At 42.9% G+C, this 25,100-nt stretch overlaps 3 protein-coding genes across 7 annotated transcripts in view; 2 read left to right on the forward strand and 1 right to left on the reverse strand.

Moving 5' to 3' along the window:
* Window positions 1-23: 23 nt before the first annotated feature.
* On the forward strand, window positions 24-12,205 carry METTL23 (methyltransferase like 23). 3 transcript variants are annotated; one of them, XM_015420418.1, is made up of 5 exons: window positions 24-89; window positions 7,546-7,650; window positions 10,459-10,696; window positions 11,311-11,395; window positions 11,811-12,205. In XM_015420418.1, exons 1-5 carry the CDS (start codon window positions 75-77, stop codon window positions 11,968-11,970), a joined length of 603 nt encoding a protein of 200 aa, XP_015275904.1. In that variant the 5' UTR covers window positions 24-74; the 3' UTR covers window positions 11,971-12,205. The 3 variants fall into 3 exon arrangements, with proteins under 3 accessions (XP_015275904.1, XP_015275906.1, XP_015275903.1); XM_015420420.1 differs by lacking the exon at window positions 24-89 and adding an exon at window positions 220-314; XM_015420417.1 differs by lacking the exon at window positions 24-89 and adding an exon at window positions 770-1,009.
* A 314-nt stretch (window positions 12,206-12,519) lies between these two features.
* Window positions 12,520-15,758, reverse strand: SRSF2 (serine/arginine-rich splicing factor 2). Of its 2 annotated transcripts, XM_015420410.1 has the most exons (5): window positions 15,195-15,758; window positions 14,464-14,774; window positions 14,063-14,166; window positions 13,381-13,494; window positions 12,520-12,920 (listed from the first exon to the last, which is right to left on the reverse strand). In XM_015420410.1, the coding sequence occupies exons 1-2, from the start codon at window positions 15,554-15,556 to the stop codon at window positions 14,471-14,473; spliced, it is 666 nt and encodes a 221-aa protein (XP_015275896.1). In that variant the 5' UTR covers window positions 15,557-15,758; the 3' UTR covers window positions 12,520-12,920; window positions 13,381-13,494; window positions 14,063-14,166; window positions 14,464-14,470. The 2 variants fall into 2 exon arrangements, with proteins under 2 accessions (XP_015275896.1, XP_015275895.1); XM_015420409.1 differs by lacking the exon at window positions 14,063-14,166 and having other exon boundaries at window positions 12,521-12,920.
* Window positions 15,759-16,279: 521 nt separating this feature from the next.
* Window positions 16,280-25,100, forward strand: part of MFSD11 (major facilitator superfamily domain containing 11) — a 30,856-nt gene continuing 22,035 nt past the window's right edge. Inside the window, exons 1-5 of one of the 2 annotated variants that reach the window (XM_015420412.1) lie at window positions 16,280-16,315; window positions 18,965-19,138; window positions 20,206-20,261; window positions 22,811-22,918; window positions 24,854-24,933. In XM_015420412.1, coding sequence (XP_015275898.1) covers window positions 19,043-19,138; window positions 20,206-20,261; window positions 22,811-22,918; window positions 24,854-24,933 — 340 coding nt within the window. In that variant the 5' untranslated portion in view covers window positions 16,280-16,315; window positions 18,965-19,042. Of the gene's footprint in view, window positions 16,316-18,659; window positions 18,821-18,964; window positions 19,139-20,205; window positions 20,262-22,810; window positions 22,919-24,853; window positions 24,934-25,100 lie in introns of those variants that run through there. The other variant, XM_015420411.1, reaches the window with a different exon arrangement.

The following is a 25,100-nucleotide window of genomic DNA, read 5'->3' on the forward strand; positions in this document are numbered from 1 at the left end:
GGAGGTAGAGGAAACGACTTTTCCGCCGCCATCTTGAGTACTCAGCGCGAGACGAGCTGCGCCATGGCAGTGGAATGTGGAGAACTAAGGCAGGCTCTTATCGACGTCCCCACATACGATCACGTTTTAGCAACATAGCTGTCGTACAAGATGCGGTCGAGGGTGGGCCAGAAAGCATAGCGGCAATACTAAATGTACATTGCTAAGAGTGCGACAGCTGAAAGGGGAAAAAAAGACCATAATCTATTTATTTTTTTCTTAAATCGACCTATACATTCGAAACAATCTGTGTTGTACTCCCCACTTCAATGTATGTAAGTGCCAGAGACGTCCTACGCAGACGTGCATATGCTTTTAGCATTCAGGGGAACGCATTCGGGCTGTGCTTAGAAGCGCAGTCACAGTTTTGGGAAACAAAAGGTGGCAACCTTCCCACTTCCATTTTGAGCTTATGTAGAATTAAACGCGCCGAAACCCACTGTGGATTTAACGGTGGCTAGTTCATCTTAGGATCGGGCTACATGTTTACTGAGCCTGCTTTGTGTCTCACTGATATTCGTGACAGATTTTTTAGTCTCTCCAGGGTGTTCTGTCCCCACGTCTTTCTCTTTTAGCCAGTAACTAGGGGCTTTAAACAACATGGCGTCTCCAGGGAAAATTCCCACTCAACGTAGAAACGGGTTACGCGTGTAAAAAGCAAGGGCAGGATCTGTGCAAAGACCACCCCAGTTTGGTGCCTTTCCGGTGTCCCCGCCTATGATTGGACATTTTGACGAAACGAGCGCTAATTGTTCTTGACTTTGAATGGCTCAATTACATTTAAGTCAAGCTTCAGCAAAGCAGCATGCAGGCGCGAAGGAAGCGCCGCGGATCGGCAGGCTTCCCAAAACTGGATTTAATGTGCTGTTCGGCACCCAAATTCACCGTGCGAAAATACAGGTTTGCGGAAGGGCAAGAGGAGCACGAAAGAGAACACCCGAAATCAGTGCTGGTGGTGCTTATTCCAGAGGTGTCGGTCTATTATTTATTTTTAATATTTACTTGTGTTCTCTCTCTAGTTTTTCTAGCCTAGCGTTGGCCCTTCTGTCCAAGGAATTATAATAAGCAGAATTTAGAATTATTCAGTACAAGGAAGAAGAAATGAAGTCTAAGATCTACAGATTTAAAACAAATGAAGTATACATAGAAATGTTAGAAAATTACACACGTGGGGATGCTTTTGTGTTCAGCTTTTAGTAGAAAGCCTTATGTCTGAAGAGCAAAAATGTTTATTTTCATAGTAGCGATTAAAGCACTGTTTTGAGAAATAAATTGAAAAAGTTAAAATTACTCTTTAAAATCAAAGCAAAGTAGATCAAGTTACATAAATAAGGCAAACATATATGAGTTGAATGATCCCGTACTCCCATTTTTTTGTCCTATTTAAATAGGTTCATTTAGCAAATACAGCATTTAGTAAAGAATCCAGCTTCCATAGTAATTGTTTTCTGCTCTTGAAATTAGCTGTAGCTAGGTAACAGTTACTGGAGTTAATACTACTGATGGCAGTACTGTCCACTTTGACTCGAACTGTATGATCACAGTATGGAATGACTGGACTCTTTTGATCACAGTAATTAATACCAAAAATTGCTACATCTGCTCACAACTCAAATGTTGCATAGTTATGTAAACAAGAGTTAATGTGGTCATTCCAGGAGGTCAGCCATGTTGGTCTGAAGCAGTAGAACAAATTTAGAGTCCAGTGGCATCTTTAAGACCAACAAAGGTTTATTCAAAATATGAGCTTTCGTGTGCATACACAGTTTTTGAAATATGATCATCTTCAAATATGATCGTTGGTAGTGTTATGGGGAGGGACTGTGGCTCAGTGGTAGAGTATCTGCTTGGCATGCAGAAGGTCCCATGTGCAATCCCTAGCATCTCCAAGTAAGGATCAGGTTGTAGATGATCTGAAAGAACTTGTGTCTGAAACTATGGAGAGCTGCTGCCAGACTGAGTAGACAATACTGACTTTGAAGGACTGGTGGTCTGATTCAGTATAACGCAGCTTCATGTGTTCATGCATCCAAATGATCAGCATCAAAAATTGGTTATGTACAAGCAGAGACTAATAAGGAACTTGCAGGAGTGGCCATCCCACCCGCCTGCATTTGCTTCCTCCCCTCTAACCCTAACCCTTCTTGTTCTCTCTTTCCATCTCTCCCACCTCTTCTACTTTTGTCTCTGTCTTTCTCTTTCTCCCCATGCCTTACTATCATTCTCGCTTTCTTTTCTCTGTTGGTGAAGAAGTTGGTGAGGACTGGCAGTGATAGCAGGGCTCATGGCAGTGGTGGTTCCTTCTCCCCCATCCACAGTACTACCACTGCTGTGCCACTGGCTCCCCACCCACAGTGCCTCACAGCCTGGCGATGAGACGCAGGTCTGGCAGCTAAGATTCTGCAAAAGTGCAGAGAGGTTTGTTTTGGGAATTAATCCCCCCTCCAATCTGGGCAGATTTTAGATCTTTCTGCAAACCCGGGGGGGGGGGGTCTCCAAAATTTAAAAGCAAATCTTCATTCTCTCTACCTGGCCCACATCTGTGGATTTAAGTATCCACAGATGGGACCATATTGATTATCTATATATCTAATAGCCAAGTTGCCCCATCCGTGCGGATAACTAAATCCGCACATCGGGGGCACTTGGGGGGCACAGAGATTTTCCTGCATACTTGGAGCAGCCCCCGGGTGTGCAGAAAAATCTAAAAAGTTGAAAAAATTATACGGGGGATACTTAAATCCCCCAAAAGTAAAAGAGCGTTCCTTGCACATGCGCAAGAGAACACCCTGGCAACTGTCTCGATGCCGCGGGGGGGGGGGAGAAGGCTTGCGGGCCTCAGGTTGCTGCCGGTGTTGGGGGAGGGGGAAGAGGGAGAAGGCTTGATGGGCCTGATGGATCCGCCTGCTGGCCTGACCTGCTGCCGCTTCCTCCTCCTCCTCCTGCAGGTCGGGAGCTGTGGGGAATACTCCCCCCCACCATGAGTATCGCGGTCCCCCTTCTTATTAGATGTATTTATGATGTACCTACCATCTGTAATATCTATTTAACAAGGAAAAAGGCCCGTTGTGGAAATAAATACAACGGCCTCTAGAAAGAGGCTCTGGGTGGGTGCCCCAGCCTTGGACACTCAGTGTCAATTTGCTGTGGCGACCTCAGCAGGGTATAATGACACTGAGTCCACCATTTTTTCCAGAGGAACTGATCTCTGTTAGCTAAAGAACAGTTGTAATTTTGAGTGATCTCCAGCCCTCACCTGGAGATTGGCAATGATGGTTCCTCAGAAGGGAATGGTTGGTTTGGAGGGTGGCGTCTATGGCTTTGTACCTGTCCGAGGTCCCACACCTCCTGAAATCTCACCCTCTCCAGGCACCATCCCTCACAGGAATTTTTCACCTGGAGTTGGCATCTCTATCTCCTTCCCAGCCAATCATCAACCTACTTTTATTTCCACCTCACACACACACACCTGCAGCCTCTCCCGTGCTCTGAAGCCCTGACTGCTACATCACATTGGCTGTCATATGGGGGCCACCTCAGCAGCATATAAGGATACAGAGCCCACCATTTTCTCCAGGGGAACTGATCTCTGCCATCTGGAAAGCAGTTGTAATTCTGAGTGATCTCCAACCCTCACCTGGAGATTGGACACATTTTACCTCAGAACAGCAAACTGTTTAGAATGTTAGAGGCAAAAGCCAGTCAAGTCGCATATGCAAACGACCTCTGTGTTCCGAGGCAAAGGCCAGTGAGGCAGCATATGCAAACGACCTCTGTGTTCCGAGGCAAAGGCCAATGAGGCTGCATATGCAAATAACCTCTGTGTTCTGACTGGCTATGGGGGGAAGAGGAACAGCAAACTGTTTAGAATGTTGGAGGCGAGACTCAAGCAATGCAGCCAGTGGATAGGGACAGATTCTGAGTGACACACCAGGGCACCAACCAATTCCGGAGCGTGTGGAATGTTCTAGAGAAGTGCCACCACCATTCGGCTTTTATATATAAGGGAAATTATTTGGAGTATTTTAACCCATCTTTCTTTGAAACTGGACTCAAGGAGGCATATGGGGCTGGCAGCTCCACCTCTGCACTCATGTGATCCAGAGGGGACTCTGGCAGGGGATCAACCTTGCTCTGACACCACTCAGGCAGGCAGGCACCCAGGGGCTGCGGAGAAAGGATCAAGGGTGAGGTCACACCTGGAATGTGCCAGCAGTGGCCTCAGAGCCTGGCAGCCCTGGCACATGACTTAGAAGGAAAGCAGACTGCACCTGGGAACAGGCCAGCGGAGAAGACTGGCAGTAGCTGGGGTGTCCTAAAACCTAGGCAGGCAGGCCAGTTTCTTAAAGCCTCTGGACAGTGGGACAGGAGAGGAGGGGCCCAACCAGGGAGGCCATTGGCCCTCATTCCCTTCACTTTCCATCTTGAAGAGAGGACATTGATGGAGTCTAAAGTCAGCTCACTCCCAGATAGTCTTTTATTAGGCAAGCCCAAGGAAGGCCAAGAAGGAAGAGACAAACTGCTGTCGTGATGTTCAGGGAAAGATGGATGGCTTAAGAGAGAGGGGGTGAAAGGTGAGAATCTTCTTCCTGTCTGTAACTGAGCCTTAACTAAGGCCAGGCTAGACACTGGAGGGCACTGCAGCCCTGGACTCTGACCTGCTGCTGGAGGAGTGTGTGTGTGTGTGGGGGGGGGGGGGGTTACAGTGATAGTGAAAACAATAGACAATTACAAATCCATAAAAACAAGTAAATATGTTTTCTTCCTGCCTATGGGGTATGCCAATCGGTGTGCAGAAACTTCAGGACAGGACTCCCCATTGGGACTCTCACCATGTCCCGACCTTTGGCTCCATCTACACCTGGGGAAACACAACCAGATTTCCAACTAAGGACGTGTTTTTGGTCAAGATTGCTAAAGTTGTCCGAGCAGACCTCTAGTTATTTTAAAGGCTGCACCCTCACCTGCCTCAATGTCATCAATTGGAATATCCAATACAACCTTACCAAATCAGCACCATTGCACACCAGACACACAACTCTACCTACCGGATGGTTTGTGTTCTGTGGACTCGTTGCTTATTCTTACATCCTGGCAAATCTGGTGGGCGGCCCGTGCACACTGGGATATATGACACCCTTTCTCACCCCCTGGAAAACGACCCCTGCTACTTCCCGGACCCGATGGAGTTTATCTGAAGTTGATGACACCTACGATTCTTCCATGAAGCTCTTCTCCATTGGTGAATCGATGGCAGTAGCAGCATCTCTTTTCAGGGTCCCAGCCCTCGCAGCAGTGAACTCTTAAGAATATCAACGCCTTAGCCTGCCTCCTTGCACACACCATGAACAATACCTCCCAGGCATTGGGAGGCCTGCTATCACATCTACATGCTACTGAGAAGGCTAACATCCAGAACTGTACGGCCATTGACTATCTTTACTGAGGGCCAATCATGGGTGTGAGGAATTCAAGGGCATGTGCTGCTTGAATTTAAGTGATCATTCCCAGTCTATTGAAAACCATATCAAGAATATCAAAGATATGTCATGGGGTATTTTAATTTCTAATGGGTGGAGCATTTGGTTTGGGAGCTGGTTTATGGGGCTTGGGTCTTCGATCAAAACTGTTTTGATGTTCATTTTGGTTGGGATTTTGCTTATCAGTGGGATATGTCTTTGCATTCAGTATATCCCCTCCCACATAGCCTGTTGTGTTTCTTCAGTTCCTAATCCTCCTGTTCCGAAAACTGAGCGTATGATGCTGATAGCTGAATATTGTGCTGAATATACTCCCCCTATCAATGAGGACAGTGATGGTGTCAATGAGCCTTGAAGTGGTCATTTCACCAAGAGGGGAGACTTGTAGGGGAAGGAGATAATCCGATTTTTGTTTATCTCTGATATGTATGCATGCTTATATTCATATAGTATATTGATTACTTAACCCAATATATTTGATGTTAGCCAAGAAATACAGTTAAGTTGCATGATATTTAGCATATGTTTGTGTAAAAAGACCTTGAGTCAGCTCAAGAAGCAGAAGAACAGGAATGTGCCTAAAACCAAAACTGTTTGGTCAATTGCAGTCTCCTTTGTCATTGAATCTCTCTGAAGGACGATTTATGGTTCATTGTTCTGTATTAGAATAACATAGCAATGGCTCTGTATCTCTTAAACAGCATCCTCCTTTGTAGCACCAGGATGTCTAAGAGCCAAATATTGTGTCTCGGTTCACATCTTATCTGGGAAGCTCCTCTTCCCATACAAATGTAAAGGTCCTTGAAGAATTCCAGATGAAGACCTCAATTTTCTTTAATGTTCCTACGTCAGATCAGCAATGTAAATGCCTGTAACCTTATCCCAAAGTGGCGTACACCAATGGAAGGATGCCAGCTCATATAATGCCAACCTACCTGGGTCCAATTATGTTCTTTGTTGATTGTAAACTAATGTGATGTCATTTTGGGTATAAGACCTGCCCTTCCTGTCTGGGCCAGAGAGATCAGCTTGGTCTTAACGGATGCTTAGTCATTAAGTTCTATATCTCTTGTTCATTGCAATAAACAGTTATCCAACTCATTGGACTCCACCTGTATGTCCTACATCGGGCCCTGGGGACGCACGGGGCACAGAGTTGTGCTTCCCTGAGAACCAGTCTGGTATAATGGTTAGAGTTTTGGAAAGCCAGGTTCAGATTCCCTCTCTGTCACGGAAGCTTGCTGGGTGACCAAGGGCTGGTCACATACTCAGCCTAACCTATCTCACATCATGATTGTGAGGATAAAAAAATTATGGAGAATGATGGAAGCCACTTTAGGCCCCCATTGGGAAAAAAGGTGGGGTACAAACAAAGCCACTGCAGTGGGAAGGTAACAGCGTTCCGTGCGCCTTGGTGTTTAGTCATGCCGGCCACATGACCACGGAACCTTTACCTTTACAAGCAAAGCAAATAATGTTAATTAAAAATTAGGTGACAGCATTAAAAGCCCACCTGAATAATTACATCTTACTTTGCTAGCAGAGTCTCAACAAAGGGAAAGCCTTCCTAACATCTGTACAAAGGCTACTCTATTGTATAGACTATTTTTTAGGTCTTGCATGATGGGTACTGTGAAATTCACTGGTACTGCGTGGTTGACTTAAAAGCTAACCAGTCAGAAGAAAACTCTGTCTTATGGAATAATACTCACTGAATCTATAGATGCCCCTGCCCCCACACCAATATATAGAACAATGCCTTCTATAGTCACCTAGCTATGGGGGGGGGGATCCACATTTCTCCGTAACCTGTTCCATAATTCCTTTTCAATTACAGTATTCCACAGAAAAGTATATACTCCATAGCTTAGTACAAACTACTCAAGGTGGGCTATTAAAGTTAATTTAAGGTTTCTTATATCTCATATGACTAGTATAAAATGGTAGGGAACTTATAGAAACTGAAAAATGCATTCATACATTTGTTACCACAGTCATGTTCTAAAGCATGATTTTTTTTCTTCAGGTTCTTGACCCCCAGTATGGTATGCATGTTTGGCCTTGCGCGGTGGTTCTGGCCCAATATGTGTGGTTTCACAGAAGATTAGTCTTTGAAAAGACCATTTTGGAGGTATGGCATTTTGAAGTTCACCTAATGGCTTTTGAGGGGTGTGTGTTAAAATATTTATTTGTTTGTATTTATACCCCACCTTGCCTGACAAGCAGGCCCAAGGCAGCTAACAGGCTTTAGACTCGCTCATAGTATGTTGCAGTTAAACAGCATTTGAAACCAAGCTAGTAGCTTGGGATAGATCTCTAAGGGTGTGATTTTGTATGACTAGCATTTAGGATAATGTCAAGCTCAATGGAGAATCACAAACCTGGAACCCAAAGGTAATTCTGTCTTTCTATAGTTCAAAAGCAGGAACAGAAACCCTGCCCTATCATAAAGATAATAGACGAAATAGTCTTGTATGGCCTACAGGCCAGTGTGGATCTACCTGATGAGGATCAATTTCAGAGGCCCTGATCAGTGTGTCCCAGGCCCATAGCCAGGAATTTTAAAGTCGGGGCATTTTAATTCCTCGGGGAATACTGGCCAATTTAATTAAAGGTAATTTAATTAACTCACAGTGAGGCTAGAAGATTGAACAGTGTAAGATCTTACACACCAATTTACAGAGACAGCATCCATTAGGGCGCTCCAGCTGGCACTGCATCTCTGCCCACCACCGCCTGCAGCATGGCCAGGAAAGAGACAGCGCCATGGGTAGAGCAGGCCACGTTCCAGTCCAGGGAGCACTGGGCCACCTTGCCAAAGAGGTGGGCACCAAAGTCAGTGGAGAGGTGGGCCAGGTGGGAGAGATTGTTTCAGAGAGGAGCTGTGGGACTCAGAGGCCAGGGGGCAGCCAGGCGGCATGGAGCTGCAGAGAGAGAGAGAGAGAGAGAGAGAGAGAGAGAAGCTGGGATGGAGTCATCTTGCCCGGCCGGGCTGGCACTCCTTTTATGTGCCTTAGTGTGCTGCGGGCCAAGAAGCGGTGATGAAGTTATTCGCCCGTCCGCACTCTGCCTCCCCCACCTGCCCCCCGGCAGCTGAGCCAGAGCCCCACTGGTGGCACCGCGGCAGCCTCTGAATCAGCCTGAGTCACGGAGGCTGGGCGGAGAGCACAGCAGAGGCTGCCTCTTGACCAGGAACTGGCCCAGAGAAAAGTGCAGTGCAGGGGGTGTTTGCGTCAGGAAAGGCAGCAGCGCCAGTGCAGGGAGAATTTGCGTCAGGTGCCACATTGTCATCTTGCCAGATGGGAAGGCAGGGGACATTTAAGGGGGCCTTTGAAGTAAGTCAGGGGGGCAGCCCCCAGATGCCCCATTGTAGCTATGGGCCGGGTGTGTCCTCACTTTTATAAGGTGCTTGAGCATCAGGGGAAAGGCTTTTTCTGTTGCTTTGGGACTGTCCCCACAGAGACTTGCTTGGCATTAAACTGGTCAGGTACCAGGCAAATACAATTTTATTATTTCAAACTTTTTCTTAAGTTCTCCTGCCTTGTTTTTCTGGCTCCATTATTTATTGCTGGACTTAAAAAGTATTTATTATTGTGACTTCATTAACATTACAGTTCTGATTTCCTTCTTAATGATTTGATTAATAAATGCTGCAAGCTACCTTAACAGTATTTTTGATAGCATGTTATATATGCTTGATGCACATCTCATGTGAACTTATTTCCCACCCTAATTTTCCTGCAGAACTATACCAAGTAGCTTGAAATAAAGCATAGATCTGCCTATAGTTAATTTCTGAATTAAGCATGTAGTGGCTCAGTGGTTAAGATGCTGAACTGCAGACCGTAAAGTCGGTAGTTCGGCAGTTTGAGGTCTGAGTGCTGCGTGATGGAGTGAGCTCCCATCTCTGGCCCCAGCTCTTGCCAACCTAGCTGTTCGAAAGCAAGAAATTGCAAGTAGATAAATAGGTACTACTTTGGTGGGAAGGTAAGAGCATTCCATGTGCCTCGGCGTCTAGTCATGCCGGCCACATGACCATGGAAACTTCTTCAGTGCTGGCTCTTCGGCTTGGAAACGATGAGCACCGTCCCCTTGAGTCAGATTCGACTGGCTTTCAAGCAAAGGAAACCTTTACCTTGTAAATTGAACAACTTAAAGGGGGCTTTATGCTGGAGGCCTTAAGAACTGGTATGCAATGGATCTTTCATTAAGATAACAAATTTAAAGAAAAGAGTTGTGAGTGTCTGACCCACAGATCAAGCAGTCAACAAGACTTGCAAAGAAAATACTTTCTGTATATTATGGTCAAAAGCACTACAACACAATAAACAAATTTCTTCGAATCATAAGAAAAGGATCTTTGTATTTTTTCATAAGAGGAATATTATTATATTGCAGCTCTTTCATGACTTTTTGTAAAGCACTTAATGAGCAAGAGAGCTTTTGTACTACTCTGTAAGACAAACTGTATTTGGATTTTACAGTTTTTCATTGTTCACATTGTACATTCTAAAGAATTGCATTTTTGTACACTACAGATTATTTCCTGAGGAAGATTCAATTTTGAAACGTTATATAATCTGGAGACATTGATTATGTATTTTTACGCTAGGATTTTCTTATGATTTAAAGGAATTTGTTTACTGTATTGTGTTGTAGTGCTTTTGACCATAATACACAGAAAGCATTTTCTTTGCAAGTCTTGTTGACTGCTTGATCTGAGTCAGACTCTCACGACTGTTTTCTTTGCATTTGTTCTCTGATTAAGTCGTGATTGTCCACATTTGTCTTCTTTCATTAAGATGCCATGAACTGCTAATCAACTGTTCCTAGTACTCCAGAGAAAAACTGGGTGCATTACTAAACTCAATTATGTATGTGTTGGCTTAAAAAAACCAAACTACAGAAGGTATGCTAAAAACAAATTTATTCTGTTTAGCTTGGAGCAGGTGTGAGCCTTCCTGGAATAGTGGCGGCAAGATGTGGAGCTGAAATTATACTGTCAGATAATGCAGCACTTCCTCAGTGTCTGGACAACTGTCATCGAAGCTGTCAGATGAATAATCTCTCTGGGGTATTGGTAACAGGACTCACCTGGGGTCAGATATCACCTGCCCTATTGGCCTTGCCTCCAGTAGACATTATTTTGGCATCAGATGTATTTTTTGAACCAGAAGGTATGCATTCAGTTGGAATTGACATGGGCTCATGTTTATCTACTGCTGTATTTCTGAGAATATATTTTGTACATTAAATGCAAAATGTATGAGCCAGCTTCGGCTGGGAGGGCAGGATAGAAATCTAATAAATCAAATCAAACTGAAAAATATTCTCTTTCCGTTCCTTTGAGCTGAATAGCATTTGTGTTTTGAATGGCAACCATCTGCAAGGGATGATATTTTGATCAATCTCTTGGATAAATTGACACAGCTATGGCTACAGAATATAGTGCAGTCTCAAACAAAGCTTCCTGACCCATGAAATGGCAACCCATTTTTAGGTTAAAGGGGTGTGTGCGCTAGACATACCTCTTCAAAAAGTTTTATTCTCAAGAAAGTTCATGGCTTGCAAGGTCTGTGCATTCTTTTGTTTCTAGTTCAGCTTTACAAGCCCCTATAAAGTGTGTAGGCTAAAAATTGTTGCCATATATAGATGTTCAAGTACAGCAAAAGGACAACATATAAAAAGGCATTAGTGATGTTGTATACTAAATTTCTTTAAGAATCTTCCCTTTGCAGGACCATTGAGTTTAAAAAATATCCATCAATTACAATATTTATTTGCATTACAGACTTTGAAGATGTGATAAGTACTGTGCACTACTTAATGGAGAAGAATCCATGTTCTCAGTTCTGGACTACTCATCAAGTTAGAAGGTACTGTTATGCCAGGTTTCCACTTACTGAAACTTATTTCAGCCACATGAACACACAAAGCTGTCCTAGTCAGATTATTAGCCTGTCAGTACTGTCTCCCACAACTGGCAGCAGCTAAGACAGGTATTTCCTATCACCTGCTGTTCTCCTGATGTGGAAATGCTGGGGATTGAACAGAGAACCTGGGATGCCACATGGATACCATGCCCCCAAAGGCAAATCTGTATCACCATTTTCTCCGTATTTCTGATGCTGCTTACCACAGTATCTTTTTTCTTGTTAACCTAACAGAGGCATGATTATAGAATTTAAGCGTTAGAAGCCAGTCTAAAGCACAGGCTTGCTCACCTGCAGTCAGGTTTTGAATGACAAATGTTTACAAATTTCTTTACTGCTGAAAATATTGTCTTTTCAGTGCTGACTGGTCTGTCCAAGGATTACTCTACAAATGGGAAATGGAAAGCATTTTTGTGCCCTTACAGTCATTCGAGGCCAACAAGGAACAACTTGCAGACTCTCCTCTTCCAGGAAGACACACAATTGAAATGATGGTCATCACTAAAGTGACCATGTAAGAGTTTGAAAACTACCTTAACATTTCTAAATATACCATGTGTTTCTTCGAAAATTACTAAACTGATGGACCTCCTGATGCCACCTGATATTTTTGGCCACTGTGTGACATAGTGTTGGACTGGATGAGCCATTGGCCTGATCCAACATTGGCTTCCGTTATGTTCTTAATGGTTGCTTTTTGTTGAAGTGCTTACATTAAAACTACCTCATCGACATTTGTTAATCAGGACCAAAGCCCACTTAATATGAACTACTATTGTAAGGAGTTTTTCTTTCATAACTGAGGCTCCTCTCAAATTTGACTGGTCTCTGGCCTCTTACCATAATGTGAAGTCTGTGCACAAAGTATACTCATTCGAGTCAATTCAGAAGTGCCACCTGGCTGTTCTTTACTTAATGACCAAAAAGCATAAATAAGTGGTTAGGCCATTGTGATTGGCTTTGCAGGCAAAGATGCAAAATGGATTCGTAAGAGATTGTTGTGTAAACTAAGCCACCACCCACAGAAAGTTGATGCAGGACATTAAAGTTCAGAAACTGAACACCAAGGAAGTGTTTTATTAACTACAGACAGTGGTTATATTACAGAATGTTTTAAGATACACCGAACTGGTACTTACAGAGGAATGGATCAATGCTTTAGCGTTAACATTTTTGTATGCAAGTTCACATTTGTAGATGGTCTAATTTACCATTCTGTAAAAAATAAGGTGTGTATATCACCAGCTAGATGTGCTCACTGTATGCTCCGTTATTTTTATGCAAGGCCCGGGTGACTGGAAGTGCAGTTGTCAGGCAATTATAATTAACTGGACAGCCATTTGTTTCTGCACGACAAGGCATCATTACAGGAGCAATCAGGAGAAAACAGGAAACAGCCAAGCACTCTGCACTGCAACACGCCACCTTAACAGCTAACCAGCATTACTCAACTGCTACACAACTGCGCCTAGTGCACAAAAATACATAAGAGAAGAGATTAGAATTTTGTCTGATAAAGCAAATCTTTTAAAATAACCTGAAAAGTTTAATGTTTGACTTGAAGACACTATTTCAACTGAATCTGCAAAATACATTTGAATTTAAAAGTTTCAGAATTTGAGAAACAGCAAAAATTGAACATTTGGACAGCATAAAGCTAATCAGCATATTATAGCTGCATGGTTGGTTATATTAAAAACTTGAGGCAGCGAGTTAGTTACCAATTTATTTGCAAACAAGTCAGCACTATATGAACAAAAATGAAATTTTACCTCAAATATCCAAGCCAATAATGAAATCTGTAGTCGTTCACTTCACTAAATTACAAGAAATTTGAATAACAGGAACAAAATGGCACATAAAAGTAAAAGTCTGCCATCTGAGGCTCAAAGTAAAGAAAAAAGTTAAACAAAGTGTTACAAAATAACCTTTTCAATGGTCGGTTGCTTGTGCCAAGGGTCTCTCCAATGGACTGGTGATTCTTATGGTCATTTCTCCTCCAAAGGCATCCTTTATGTAGACTTTTCATCTATCTGATGCATCTAGATTTGAAAAGGGAATAGTTCAGCCAGGGCACATCTTGCATGTCTTCAATATGTTATGGCTGCTTTCAGATTCCCAGCAGTACTGGCCTTATCTATTTTTACCAAATTTTATAGAAATTGTACAAGTCCCACCTCCCACCATCACAGTGGTACTATTATAGAGGTCATGAGATTTTTGGAGATACTATTGAATCTCCACTAATCACATTATCATGTCAGGCTGTGATCAAACCACCCTTAACCTGAATTCAGCCTGATACAGATTAGATTACGCATGAGCTCTTATTCAAACCTTTTTAGAGTCCTTAGTAGCTGCGCAATCTTTTAAGAATTCTAGGCCCCCTTCCTTTGAAAAAACTGGACCAAACAATTTGAGGGAGGTTAAAGACACACTATCCATTTTCCCCACCCTGTATATTCTTAAAGGCCCACAATTGCATTGGAGAAGATACTGGCTTCCATAATAACTTGCATTCTGACTTTCGCACTAATTTGTCACTGCTGAATATGGTAACCAAAGGACTTTATTAACAGGATAGTGTATCTTTAACATTTAAAGACAAACCTGCTCCAATACACGCCCACAGAAACTGGTCCCTGGAGGATCAGCCAAATCAGTTAAAATCTGCAATACTGGCCAATATTCTTTAAGCAAACAGGAGACCGCAGCTTTAAAGGGGAAAATGCAGATGTTGGATAAGAACAGTAAGAAATAGTCATTTTCAGAAATAGGTTGTGACTAAAACAGTTATTAAAAAGCAAGGTATTAATTGTAACAACACACAAAGACATCCTTGGCAAAAATCCCTTTGGAAATTTATTGCAGTAGCCATAAACTAAACACCCTCTTGTAAAGTTAACCAAATGCCCCATTTACTTGGTCTAGGATACTACATGGAGGATTCAGTACCCACTTAATCTAATAAAACAAAGCATGCAAGTGTAGTAGATCATCGATCACGTTACCATTTTCCTAGGATGACACAGCTCCTTCCTCTTCTGGAGACTTAGGGGGGCTCTTTGAACGGGATCTGGACTTTGATTCTCTCTTTGAGACAGGAGGAGGACTTCTTGATCTCGATCGGGATCTCGACCGGGAACGAGATCTGGACACAGAGGACGACTTGGACTTTGACCTCCTGGCCGACCTGGACTTGGAGGTGGAACGAGACCGAGACCGTGTGCGAGATCTGGACTTAGAACGACTGTAGCGTGACCTGCTACGGGATCTTGATCGGCTTCTACTTCGAGATCGACTCCGGCGCCGCCTTCTAGGGCTGCATGGGGGAAAGATGAATAAAAAATAAATCGGGAACTGAGATCGCGTTTGGGAAATGCAATTAAGGCGCTAAAAAAGCGAAACTGTAGGCGGCACGTTCGGTTACTGCCGCGCCTACAACCACGTGGCCTAATTTCTTTCCCGCCAACCTCCCCATAACTTTAGGGATCAAGCCTATTCCTCCCACCCCGAAATCTCTACACGCCTTCCCCTCTCAACTTCCAGCTTTTCGGCCTCCCTTCCGATCCAACCATCATAGGCTACGCAACTCCTCTTCGCCACTCAAAGCGCTTTTGTGCCTCTTTGGTGGATCCCCTCCCCCCCTCCCGGTAGGCTTGGCTTCCCTCTCAAACGATGGCTATGTTTCCGGCCCAGAGGCCTCTCCTCGAACTGCCCCTCTCTACTCCCGAATCCCCACCTCCTACTGCGACGTCCATAGCCTCCGCTTCCGTAGCGACGCGGAGGGGGTCCCCGTCGGCTGTGGTGAGAATCCGGGGGTCTGCCGTAGCGGGCCATCTGGACGCGGAGTTCCCGCCCGTCGAGCACGGCTCCGTCCATTGCATCCATGGCGTCCTCGGCGTCGCGTTTATCATGAAAGCGGACGAAAGCGAAACCGCGGCTCTCCTTAGTATAACGATCCCGGGGAATGTACACGTCCCCCACGCGGCCGTATTTCTCGAAAACGCGGCGTAGCGTGTCTGGAGAGGTACGATACGTCAGGTTATCTACCTTCAGCGACGTCATGCCTTCCACGTCTGGCGGCGGCCGCCCGTAACTCATATCGATAGCCAAAATAAAAGGGGAGGGGGGGCTGCCACAGCAGAATCGCCAAAGAAAGCTGTGCAATTAGATGCCTAAGGTTTGTTGCTTCGTCGGCCGATAGGCTTTAATGGCTGCGGCCTAGACTTACTCAAGCGCCACCATCTCCGACTGCCGCCACGAGCAAATGAACGAGACGCCGCCCTTCCACAACCACTTAAGCAGCACAAAATGGCTCCCGATGACCCGGAAGTAACTCATGGTAAACCCCGCCACATCTTAATTCGGGTAAAAAAATGTTTCGCTTTCAAGAGAATGGCTGATACTCAACGGCGCCGTTAAGAATAATTGGTACCTATAAAAAAGATAAAGTATCGACTTTGAACATTTGGAGACCGTTATGCGAAACCCCGGAAGAAATTATGTGACACGTTTCCTTTCCACACATATTTGAAAAGATATGGTTTTTTCATTCAAATGTCACCGAATATTAGACTTCGGTTCATTGCTTCTTAAGGTATAGATTATATATTTATTCTAAAAAACTTGGTGTGACGTGAAATAAACGGAGCATGGAAGCACTGGTTCCAAAATGGCTGCGGCGGGCGGTCGCGGGGGGGTACTGATAATGGGGCGGGCACGCCTTAACGTCTTACGGAAGCACGTTGTGTGCGTGAAGGAAAGGTTGGTTGAAAGAGTGCCGGGTGGCGCCGACTTTTTCTAGTTGCCGCACTGTAGTAGGCAGCAGTATGCTCTGTAGTCCTTTGTACTGGCCCCAAGGTAAGCGCCCTGAACTCGATGGGACTTAGTTCTAAGTAATGCTCCATCTAAGCTGTGGAGTCTTGTGAGCAGAAATCCTACTTTGCGAGCTACTCGCATTAAAGTTGTGAGCAAGTGATTTGGCTACTGCATAAATTAGTTTGTTCTGGAGCCCTCTATCCTGAGCTAAGACAAAAATGTGTGAGCTGGAGTCTAAAAAACTGTGAGCTAGCTCACACTAACTCAGTTTAGCGGGAACACTGGTTCTAAGTAGAAAAAAATTGTAAAGAACTGTATGGGTTCATACAAAAATAGTACGAAATCAGTATAATACCTTTTATTAATACCAACCAAATTGACACAAAACATGCACTGGATAATGTGTCTGTGAAATGTGAGTGAGTAGTAGTAGTTAGTCTCTCATCTTTTGTGGGTTTTTTTAATTATCAAGTCACAGCAGACTTATGGTGACTTCTTAGGTGGTTTGCCATTGCCTGCCTCTGTGTAGTGACTTTGGACTTTCTTCAAAACTGGCTCTCCCAGATCCTAATCTGACACTGACCGCTATACCACACTGGCTCACTCATTAAATCCACAGGTACTGGACATGCTATAGGCATCCTCAAAGAATTTGGATAATTATCTTAAATTTCAGATATAAACACTGACAGGAATTAGGTAGTCTGATAAAACTGGTGCCTTTATTGGCTACATATAGTCTGGGATAAAATATATTAAAATTGCATTTGCTGATCCTGTACACACTTTACTAGGAGTGAGTCTCATTGAACAAAGTTTAATGGGGCAATGGTGATCCATGTTCTGATCTCATCTGAGTTACATTACTATAGAAGAAAAGATTGGATTTATACCCTGCCCTTCACTACCCAAAGGTGTCTCAGAGCAGTTTACAAACTCCTTCCCTTCCCCACAACAGACACCCTGTGAGGTAGGTGGGCTGAGAGAGCTCTTGACAGAAACTGCTCTTTTTTCAAGAACAGCTTATCAGAACTACGCTTGCCCAAGGTCAGCCAGGTGCAAGTGGAGGAGTGGGGAATCAAACCCGATTCTCCCAGATTGGAATCCACGCACTCAACCACTACACCAAACTGACTCTCTGCACTTTATATGGGATTGCCTTTGAAAAGTGCTTGGAAACTTCAGTTGGTCCAAAATGTGGCAGGGGCTGGATCCAGGGATCATCCATCCGTATAAAATAATGGATTTCAGTGGACAGACTATAGTAAGGCTTCATAGGATTGCACTGTAAGTATTATATACTAAGTTAGAAACAGTGCATTTTATGCTGTTAAATCAGTAAATGAAGTTTAGATTACTTAGGAAAGTAAGTATTGCATACATTTTAGTTTCCCCCCAAATTTCGGCTGCTTCTGTGGCTTCAAAATTTCCAGAAATTTTATGTCTCTAAGTTTGCATCAAGGTATTTGAAAGATAGTCTCCATTCATGTAAATGTATCCAAGATTTGATATCAGGTGGTGATGCACTACATTGAGAGCCTTCATAAAGGTTGGTGGGTGCTTATGACAATGATTTTTTATCCATTGCCTTCTAGATATGTTCTGAAAGGTCTTTGAAATCAGTTGGTGGTCTGTATTTTTCTTTTTCAGTAGTAGTTTTAGAATGCTGCTTTTACTCCTGTTCTTAAATGTTGGAATACTCCATCACATATAAAAATCCCTGCAGATAGAGAAATAGTGCGCCAGGAAAAGTTTTTGATATGGAGGAACATTCCTGTATGCCATTTTATACCTGGAGTTTGAAATGGTACTATTCCAGAATTCCACAGTGCATGATTTGCCTGAACATGTAAATAAGCCCTAGGTCCTTTGAGGAGTACCTTAGTTACGAACACCCGAACTGTATACTCCTAGCTGAGCTGGAAGAAACCCCTCAGAAATACGTGATCCCCCCCCCCCTGTCAGTTCCAAATCAAGCTGAGGGATTCCTTTATCACTTCTTTTTACTGCCAACAAAATTAAATAGTTTCTTTTCTTAAATTAGCATCAAAGCACCCAAGACAGGTTCCCAGTAGGTCACTGTGCACAGATACCATAATTTGCCTCAATATTAAAAAAATGATTTCTTAATGATAACGTAGTGAGCTTAATTTTCCATTCTTCATTTCATGAATAAGACTGTATGGATGATTAATAGTAATCAATGCAATGCAATATGAAAAAAGTATTTTTATGTTGCTTTCACTTGTTCTTCCTGATTTTAGTAAAGGAAAGCCTAGAACTGCATTTCCCAGAATTCACAAGGGTTTTTTGATCAGCTGACTTGGTGTGTGAACTAGTCTTTATTTCCTGTCCATGAATAGAAATGGTTTGTGTATGGGAGCGCCTGTCCTTGTCAGGTGATTTGATGCTTTTTGGGCAAAACTGACTCAGAAATACTGTGAGAAACCAAAGCGTTCAAGAAGTTGCTGCAGAATGTTTCTTTGCGAGGAAAGCTGTGCTGGACAAATAACAAGCTATAATCTGCGGCAACTCTTCTTATGAAAGGTACAGAGAATCTAAGCTGATATGTTTCGTTTTGCTGTTGTATTTTGTTACAGTGCAGACATTATCTTACTTTGTCAGAAAATCATTGTTAATAGTAATGAATTTAAAATAATATCTGTTTGTGATTTCTTGTTGTCTTGGCAGAATTTTTGTTAAAAAAAGAAGCTTAGAAGATGAAACATTCCTCCAGTTCAGTTTGATCACATTCCATGAGAACACAAAATGCATCCTGAATCTAAAAAGCAGTTGAACGTCATTGTTTTAGGAGTAGCCTTTATGTTTATGTTCACTGCTTTCCAAACATGTGGAAACACTGCAGTAAGTACTAATGTGCACATATCCTTTTTTCTTTCTCTTGCATGCATTCCTTTCCTTTTGAGACTTCTATTTATTTTTTAGTGTAGGTAGAATGGCCAATGTAACCCATTTTATTACTTTGTCTCCTGCTTGATATAAAACAGTTATTAAGGCAATCTGCTACTCGAAGCAGAAGTGACATTAAAACATTAACACGGTGTTTAGAAAATGATCATTCAATGTATTTGCTTGAAGTGCTAGATTCAAGTCCACTAGCACTTTAAGAGATGTACAAGATTTTGGGGATATAAGTTTTTGAGAGTCAAAGCTCCCTTTGTCAAATAGCTGACAACTCAATTCTAGCTGTTCTATTGCAGACCAGCACAGCTACCCCCAAAATGTTGCTTGAAGTGTCCATTTCAAAGAATTTAATTACCTCCTTGTTTAACTTCCCAATTTATTTTGCAGAGTTTGAGAGTGGTTAGCTGCCAACTTTTACATCTCTTTTTCCCCTCCAACTAAAACCACATCCATTTGAGAAATATGGTTACCTGTCCTCAACCACTCCCATCCAATACATGAAGTTTCCTGGCTACTAAATAGACAGGGTAGGGGGAGGGCCGTCCTCTAATTTTTCTAGTGCTTCTAGGGGAATATGAAGTCAAGAGCACTTCTCACAGACCACTGTTTTCTACAGATACACCTCATCCCATCCTTCATTCCCATATTTGTGGCAAACTTGTTTTAGCAACACACATAGGCCCAAGTACAATATTCAGGGAACTCAGATAACAGTTTGCAAAAGCAGTTGAGTGTATCAATCTTTGGTCATTCTTCTGTCTCTGTGGCAGAGTGAGATTATGATATCCTGTTTTCAAGCCCTAGCAGCAAGGCAAGTCTTTGTACCTTGGAAAGGGGCGTAACAGTAGCATCGATCAAACCATGTTGATATTTAATAAGCGTGAACAACCTTGTTATTGAGCTGTATACTTTGATTGTTGGTTCTGTTCTGCATCTGGAGTTTTATCTTTTGAAAATGATTTCTGCAGAATCTTCACATAATTCATTCTTAAAATTTCTTTCCACAGCAAACTGTTATCACAAATTTGAACAACACAGATTTTCATGGCAGTGGCTATACCAGGTACCTAACACTCATAATATTTTTTTTCTTTTGTTTCTGTTGAGTTGCACCATATGAGTGAATGAAATCTGATTGTGACCCAGAATCTGTAAAATGGGAAGAGTGGGCTGGATCCTCCAAACTGTTCTGCTAATGAAGGCACTTTAATCTAGTGTCATGAACCTTCCACTGATGAAAAACACCTCAAGTGCCTTGCATCAGCAAAAGGACCTTCCCCTGGAAGAAACAACCTCCTCTAGCAGAACAGAACATGGGGAGCCATTCTCGTTTTTTGTCTCATGGGGATTAGGCCTGTAAAACTATGGTACACAAATGTGTTATTATCAACTTGATATTGGTGTACTCCCATTGACTGGGTTGCCAGCCTCCAGGTGGTGCCTGGAATTACAATTGATCTCCGGACTGCAAAGATCAGTTCCCTTTCCTGGAGGAAATGGCAGGTTTGGAGTGTGGACTGTAAGGCATCACATCCCTGTTATACTCCCTCTCCAAACTTTGCCCTTCTCAGGAACTTCAACCAAATCTTCAGGAATTTACCACATTGGAGTTGGCAACCTTACCACTGAGGTAAGTGGGTTGCAAAGCCACAAAAAAAAATCCCACAGAAGTCAGTGCGACTGAGATATACAATTCTCCCAGTAGTCTTAGGGTAACAGTAGGATGTATTTATATGATGCTTTTCTGCATCCATAGGATGAACTAGCAGTCAAGAAATATGAACATTTTAAAATGTTTATTTAATATGTGCGCTTAAAATTTAGAATTCATTAACTTTTTGTAGGATTTAAATTAGGCATCCCCCCGCTTTTACTTGGAACTGTGAAGAAGCTAGGTCAAGCGGCACTGAAAGCTCAGGGTTAGGGTAAGCAGTTGTTTCTCGGGAAAACATGCTGGAGCAAGATGGCAGACCGGCCTATATCTGTAAAGTATGGTTGCCAGCTTCCTTCATAGAGGGAATCTCCCACCTCCAGCTCCCATTGTCTACTACTGCTTAGCTGGGTGGGGGGAGGAAATGCCTGGGTGAAATGGGGGAAGTGCAATTGGCGTGATCTGGAAGTTAAACCAATACATTAGTTACTATCTCGCATTCAGCCAGAACTCTGTGGTTAAACCTCACGAGTTTTCGGAGAATGCTAGAGCATCACCTCCTTGCATCTCTTTCAGATCATGCCATACGTGATGTCATTGTGCAAAGGACGGGGGGAGTTGTTCTTTTTAAACTGGCAGTTGAATCTATATATCTAATAGCCAAGGGTCCCCTGTGTGTGCAGATACTTATTTCCACAGATCTGGGGCACATGGAGGGTAAAGAGGTTTTTCTGCACACTTGGGGCAATCCCCAGGTGTGCAGAAAAATCTAAAATGTTTTTAAAAGTGTACAGGGGATACTTACATTCCCTCAAAAGTAAAACTGCGTTCTGTGCTCATGCGTGCTTACTGAGCCGCGGGAAAAGCAACTGTCTCTCTTGTTGCCCGCGTCACTGCTAGGACTGCCAGGAAAAGCCGTTGGAGCCACAAGGTAAGCCACAATGGCAATACCCGTCCCAACTGCTGCTCGGCCTGCCGCAGCAAGACCCATCCATGTTGTCACAGAGACCACTGCTGTGGGAACCATCCCCGCCACCGTCAGGACTGCTAGTAAACAGTAGGTCGGTAGGGGCACTCCCGCGACCGCTGTTCAAAGGGGCAGCAGCACTGGAGGAGTGGCTAAGCTCAGTGAGCATGCAAACATAGCACTGAGCAGCCACTCGGTGGGCTGCCCTGCCAGCTTTTTGCCTCGCATGCTTTTTTCCCCTTTTTGTTTTAAGCTGCAACTTTGTTAGGTGAGGGAGAGGAGGAAGCAGCACCGGCAGCAGGAACAGTGGCACATGGGAGAAGCGACCAAAGCCAGCCACCAGCTTCCGCCACCCGCATCAACCGTGCCGGGGGAGGGCTTGTGCTCCAGCAACATTTTGTTGTGGATTCCCTCTTGTATCATTATAATGTTACAGCAATCTCTTTATCAAGGTCTCTGAATCCCCAGCTTCCATTTTTTCAAAAATATCTAACCCTTGTCATTTCAGAGATATGCATTTCCCTTTATATATCTGCAGTGGAAGGTGCTAGAGGTTTACTTTTTGAAAGAATGAAAATTGGGAATTCAGAGAACCCGATGCAGTGATTGTTATACTGACATTCAATTGCTGATTAGAAAAAGAATTGCAAAAAGGCTGGTGGCCATTACTGGGGAATGTGACAGGGAAACTTCAGGGAAAACTACCATATGGAAGCCCCGATGCTGTTGCACTGTATTGGTGAATGTAACAGCAATGGGGAAGCTACACAATTTTGTTCATGTGTCGCAAATATCTATATTCCATTGTAAACCTCTGAATGCACACAGTGCTTTAATCAGTATGTTACAAAAGTGAAAGATAAATAAGGCAAGAATAACACAGCACTCTTTACGAATTTAGATATCTTGAAAGGACAGTGTTTAAAATTAGCATCAAGAAGCCTTCTGGACTTTATTTTACGTACTTATTCATAATTGTGGTTGCTTTCTGCAGCATGGCCATTATTTATGGAGTCTTCTCAGCATCAAATCTTATTTCACCTTCAGTGGTTGCAATTGCAGGGCCACAGCTCTCTATGTTTTCTAGTGGCATCTTTTATAGGTAAGTAAAACCTTGTACAGGTTTGTTTTTATCTCTCTGCCTCTTCCTCTTTCATTTTTTTTTTAAAGTTATTTTATTTTCATTACATTTATACCCCGCCCTTTCCGCAAGCGGGCTCAGGGCGGCCCACACGAGCAGAAAGTGCATATAAATTACAGTATAAAATACATACACATTAGAAGACACATTATATCCTTGAACACAATATTATTGGCTGAGGAACCTAGGATACAAGTTACTGCAGAGTCACTGGTATTGCTTTTCCATTGGTCATGTTGCAGAATATAAGCTATTCATCCCCTAAAACTTAGCATTCTTTGCCTATAGTTGGTTTTGGAATAAAAGACCAAGGATTTCAGTCAAAGACCCCTGCTTTCCCATGAATCTTGCTAGTCTCTTTTTTTTCTCCTTACCTTAGGCTAGTCCCTTTTTTTTAGCCTACCCTATTTCATGATGGTTGTGAGTATAAAACAGGGAAGAGAGAACTGTATGCGCTTCTTGGAGGAGAGATGAGATACAAATGCACAGCTAGTCTAGAAAAGGGGAGGGGGACAGAGAGAACATACAGGGAGTGTTCAGAGCATTGGTCTTGGTCCTAGAAAACTCCGGTTCAAATCCTTGTACAATTGTGGGAGCTTGGATAAGTCTACTTGCTCTCAGCTTAAACTTACCTCACGGGGTTGTTGTGAAGCCAATATGCTACTTTCAGCTTCTAGTAAAATACATGGAATATGTATGAAACAAAATAAAGACTGTCAGCTTGAGACAGTGTGTCACGCCAAGTGTTTTAAGGACATGAAAACCTTGGTTTCAGATTAACTTGTATTCTTTTTGCAGGTGATTGGATATGAGAAACTGTTTTAGACCTGTGCTTCTCAAACATTAGCAACCCTCTGATTTAATTTTTCAAATTTCATAGTGCCCCAAGCATTGTCATCTCCTGTCTAGCTGGTACTTGCTATGCACTGGCAAGCCCCTTTCCAAAGTGTATGCAGGAAGCTTTGCATGCTGCCTGGAGGCCTCTCACATCCTCAGAACACTTCCATAAGAACCACAGCAGCTACTCTTTAAAAGCACATTAAAGTAAAATGGTTGTGCTTGGCCTACAAGGTCTGGTCTCAGAGGGAAGGTAATTCTATAGGCCACAACTGAAATGGCCCCAAACTAAGTTCTGATTAGTCTCACTCCTTGGTTGGAAGAGACTTTGCACTGGGGACAACAAGAAAAACCTTTTTTGGGAAGGAATGTTTAGAGCTGTTTACAGAAACATAAAGAGATCTGCATTATATAGACCTGAACTTTGGTACTCAGTTGAAAAATACCTTTTGCTGTTATTGTCTATGGATACTGAAACCCTTTACTTTTGAAGATTTATTTTAAACTTTTACCAGTTAGCACAATCTTTACGCTTACCATTACAAATACAATTGTGAGAGCCTTAATATTCCAATATTCTTTGTATCCAGTTATACACTCTTGACCAAAGTCTCAAATAAGTCTCTTCATCTTTCCCTTATAATAGAATAGTCAATCATCTCTGCCATCTCTAATAGTCTTTATATTAATTCCTCCTTCATTGTAATATTTTCCGATTTCCAATATTTTGTGAACAAAATTCTGGCTGTCATAAGAATATATATTATCAGACGTAACTGTGATGATTGCATGAGGACTGTATTTAATGAAGTTCAATCAGCTGGTTCCTGCAGCCTGAGCATTGTTTCCCAGCAACCAATCAGCATGTTCTTTTTCTAATGTTTTGAGGTGATCTGGAAGCTAGGTGATTTCAGGCTGTCACAACTCTGTAAACTTTTTACGGTAATTGTTCTTGTTTGTACAGGTTTAGATAGCATAGCAGAACAGCTAATATGAAAGAGTTATAGCAGGTATGATATAGTGCATGTTAAAACTGAACACTGCATTATTATGTTTCAGCATATATATAGCTGTCTTTATTGAACCATATCCATGGAGCTTCTACACAGCCTCTGTTTTCCTTGGCATAGCAGCTGCTAGTAAGTCTTGCCTTCATTTTGTATCCCATACTTCCTTTTATATCTTTCTGAGGGCTTTCAGCTCTTGCTGAAAAAGTCTGCAGTGTAGCTGGGATCCAAAGAGCTACTTTAGGAGGGCCTAGGTTTGCCACCGGGTTTTGTTTCTTTAGTCTTGGTTTCCATTTGAA

The sequence above is a fragment of the Gekko japonicus genome, unplaced genomic scaffold (assembly GCF_001447785.1).
Source record: "Gekko japonicus isolate JY-2015 unplaced genomic scaffold, Gekko_japonicus_V1.1 scaffold381, whole genome shotgun sequence".
NCBI classification, from domain to species: Eukaryota; Metazoa; Chordata; class Lepidosauria; order Squamata; family Gekkonidae; genus Gekko; species Gekko japonicus.

Excerpts from the sequence above, each read along its gene's own strand:
- METTL23 (XM_015420417.1), top strand. The coding sequence starts at position 845 with ATGCAGGCGCGAAGGAAGCGCCGCGGATCGGCAGGCTTCCCAAAACTG. Across the intron at positions 1,010-7,545 it reads TGGTGGTGCTTATTCCAGAG|GTTCTTGACCCCCAGTATGG; the intron begins GTGTCGGTCTAT and ends TTTTTTCTTCAG. Across the intron at positions 11,396-11,810 it reads ACTACTCATCAAGTTAGAAG|TGCTGACTGGTCTGTCCAAG; the intron begins GTACTGTTATGC and ends TTGTCTTTTCAG.
- SRSF2 (XM_015420410.1), bottom strand. The coding sequence starts at position 15,556 with ATGAGTTACGGGCGGCCGCCGCCAGACGTGGAAGGCATGACGTCGCTG. Across the intron at positions 14,775-15,194 it reads TATGGACGTCGCAGTAGGAG|CCCTAGAAGGCGGCGCCGGA; the intron begins GTGGGGATTCGG and ends TCCCCCATGCAG.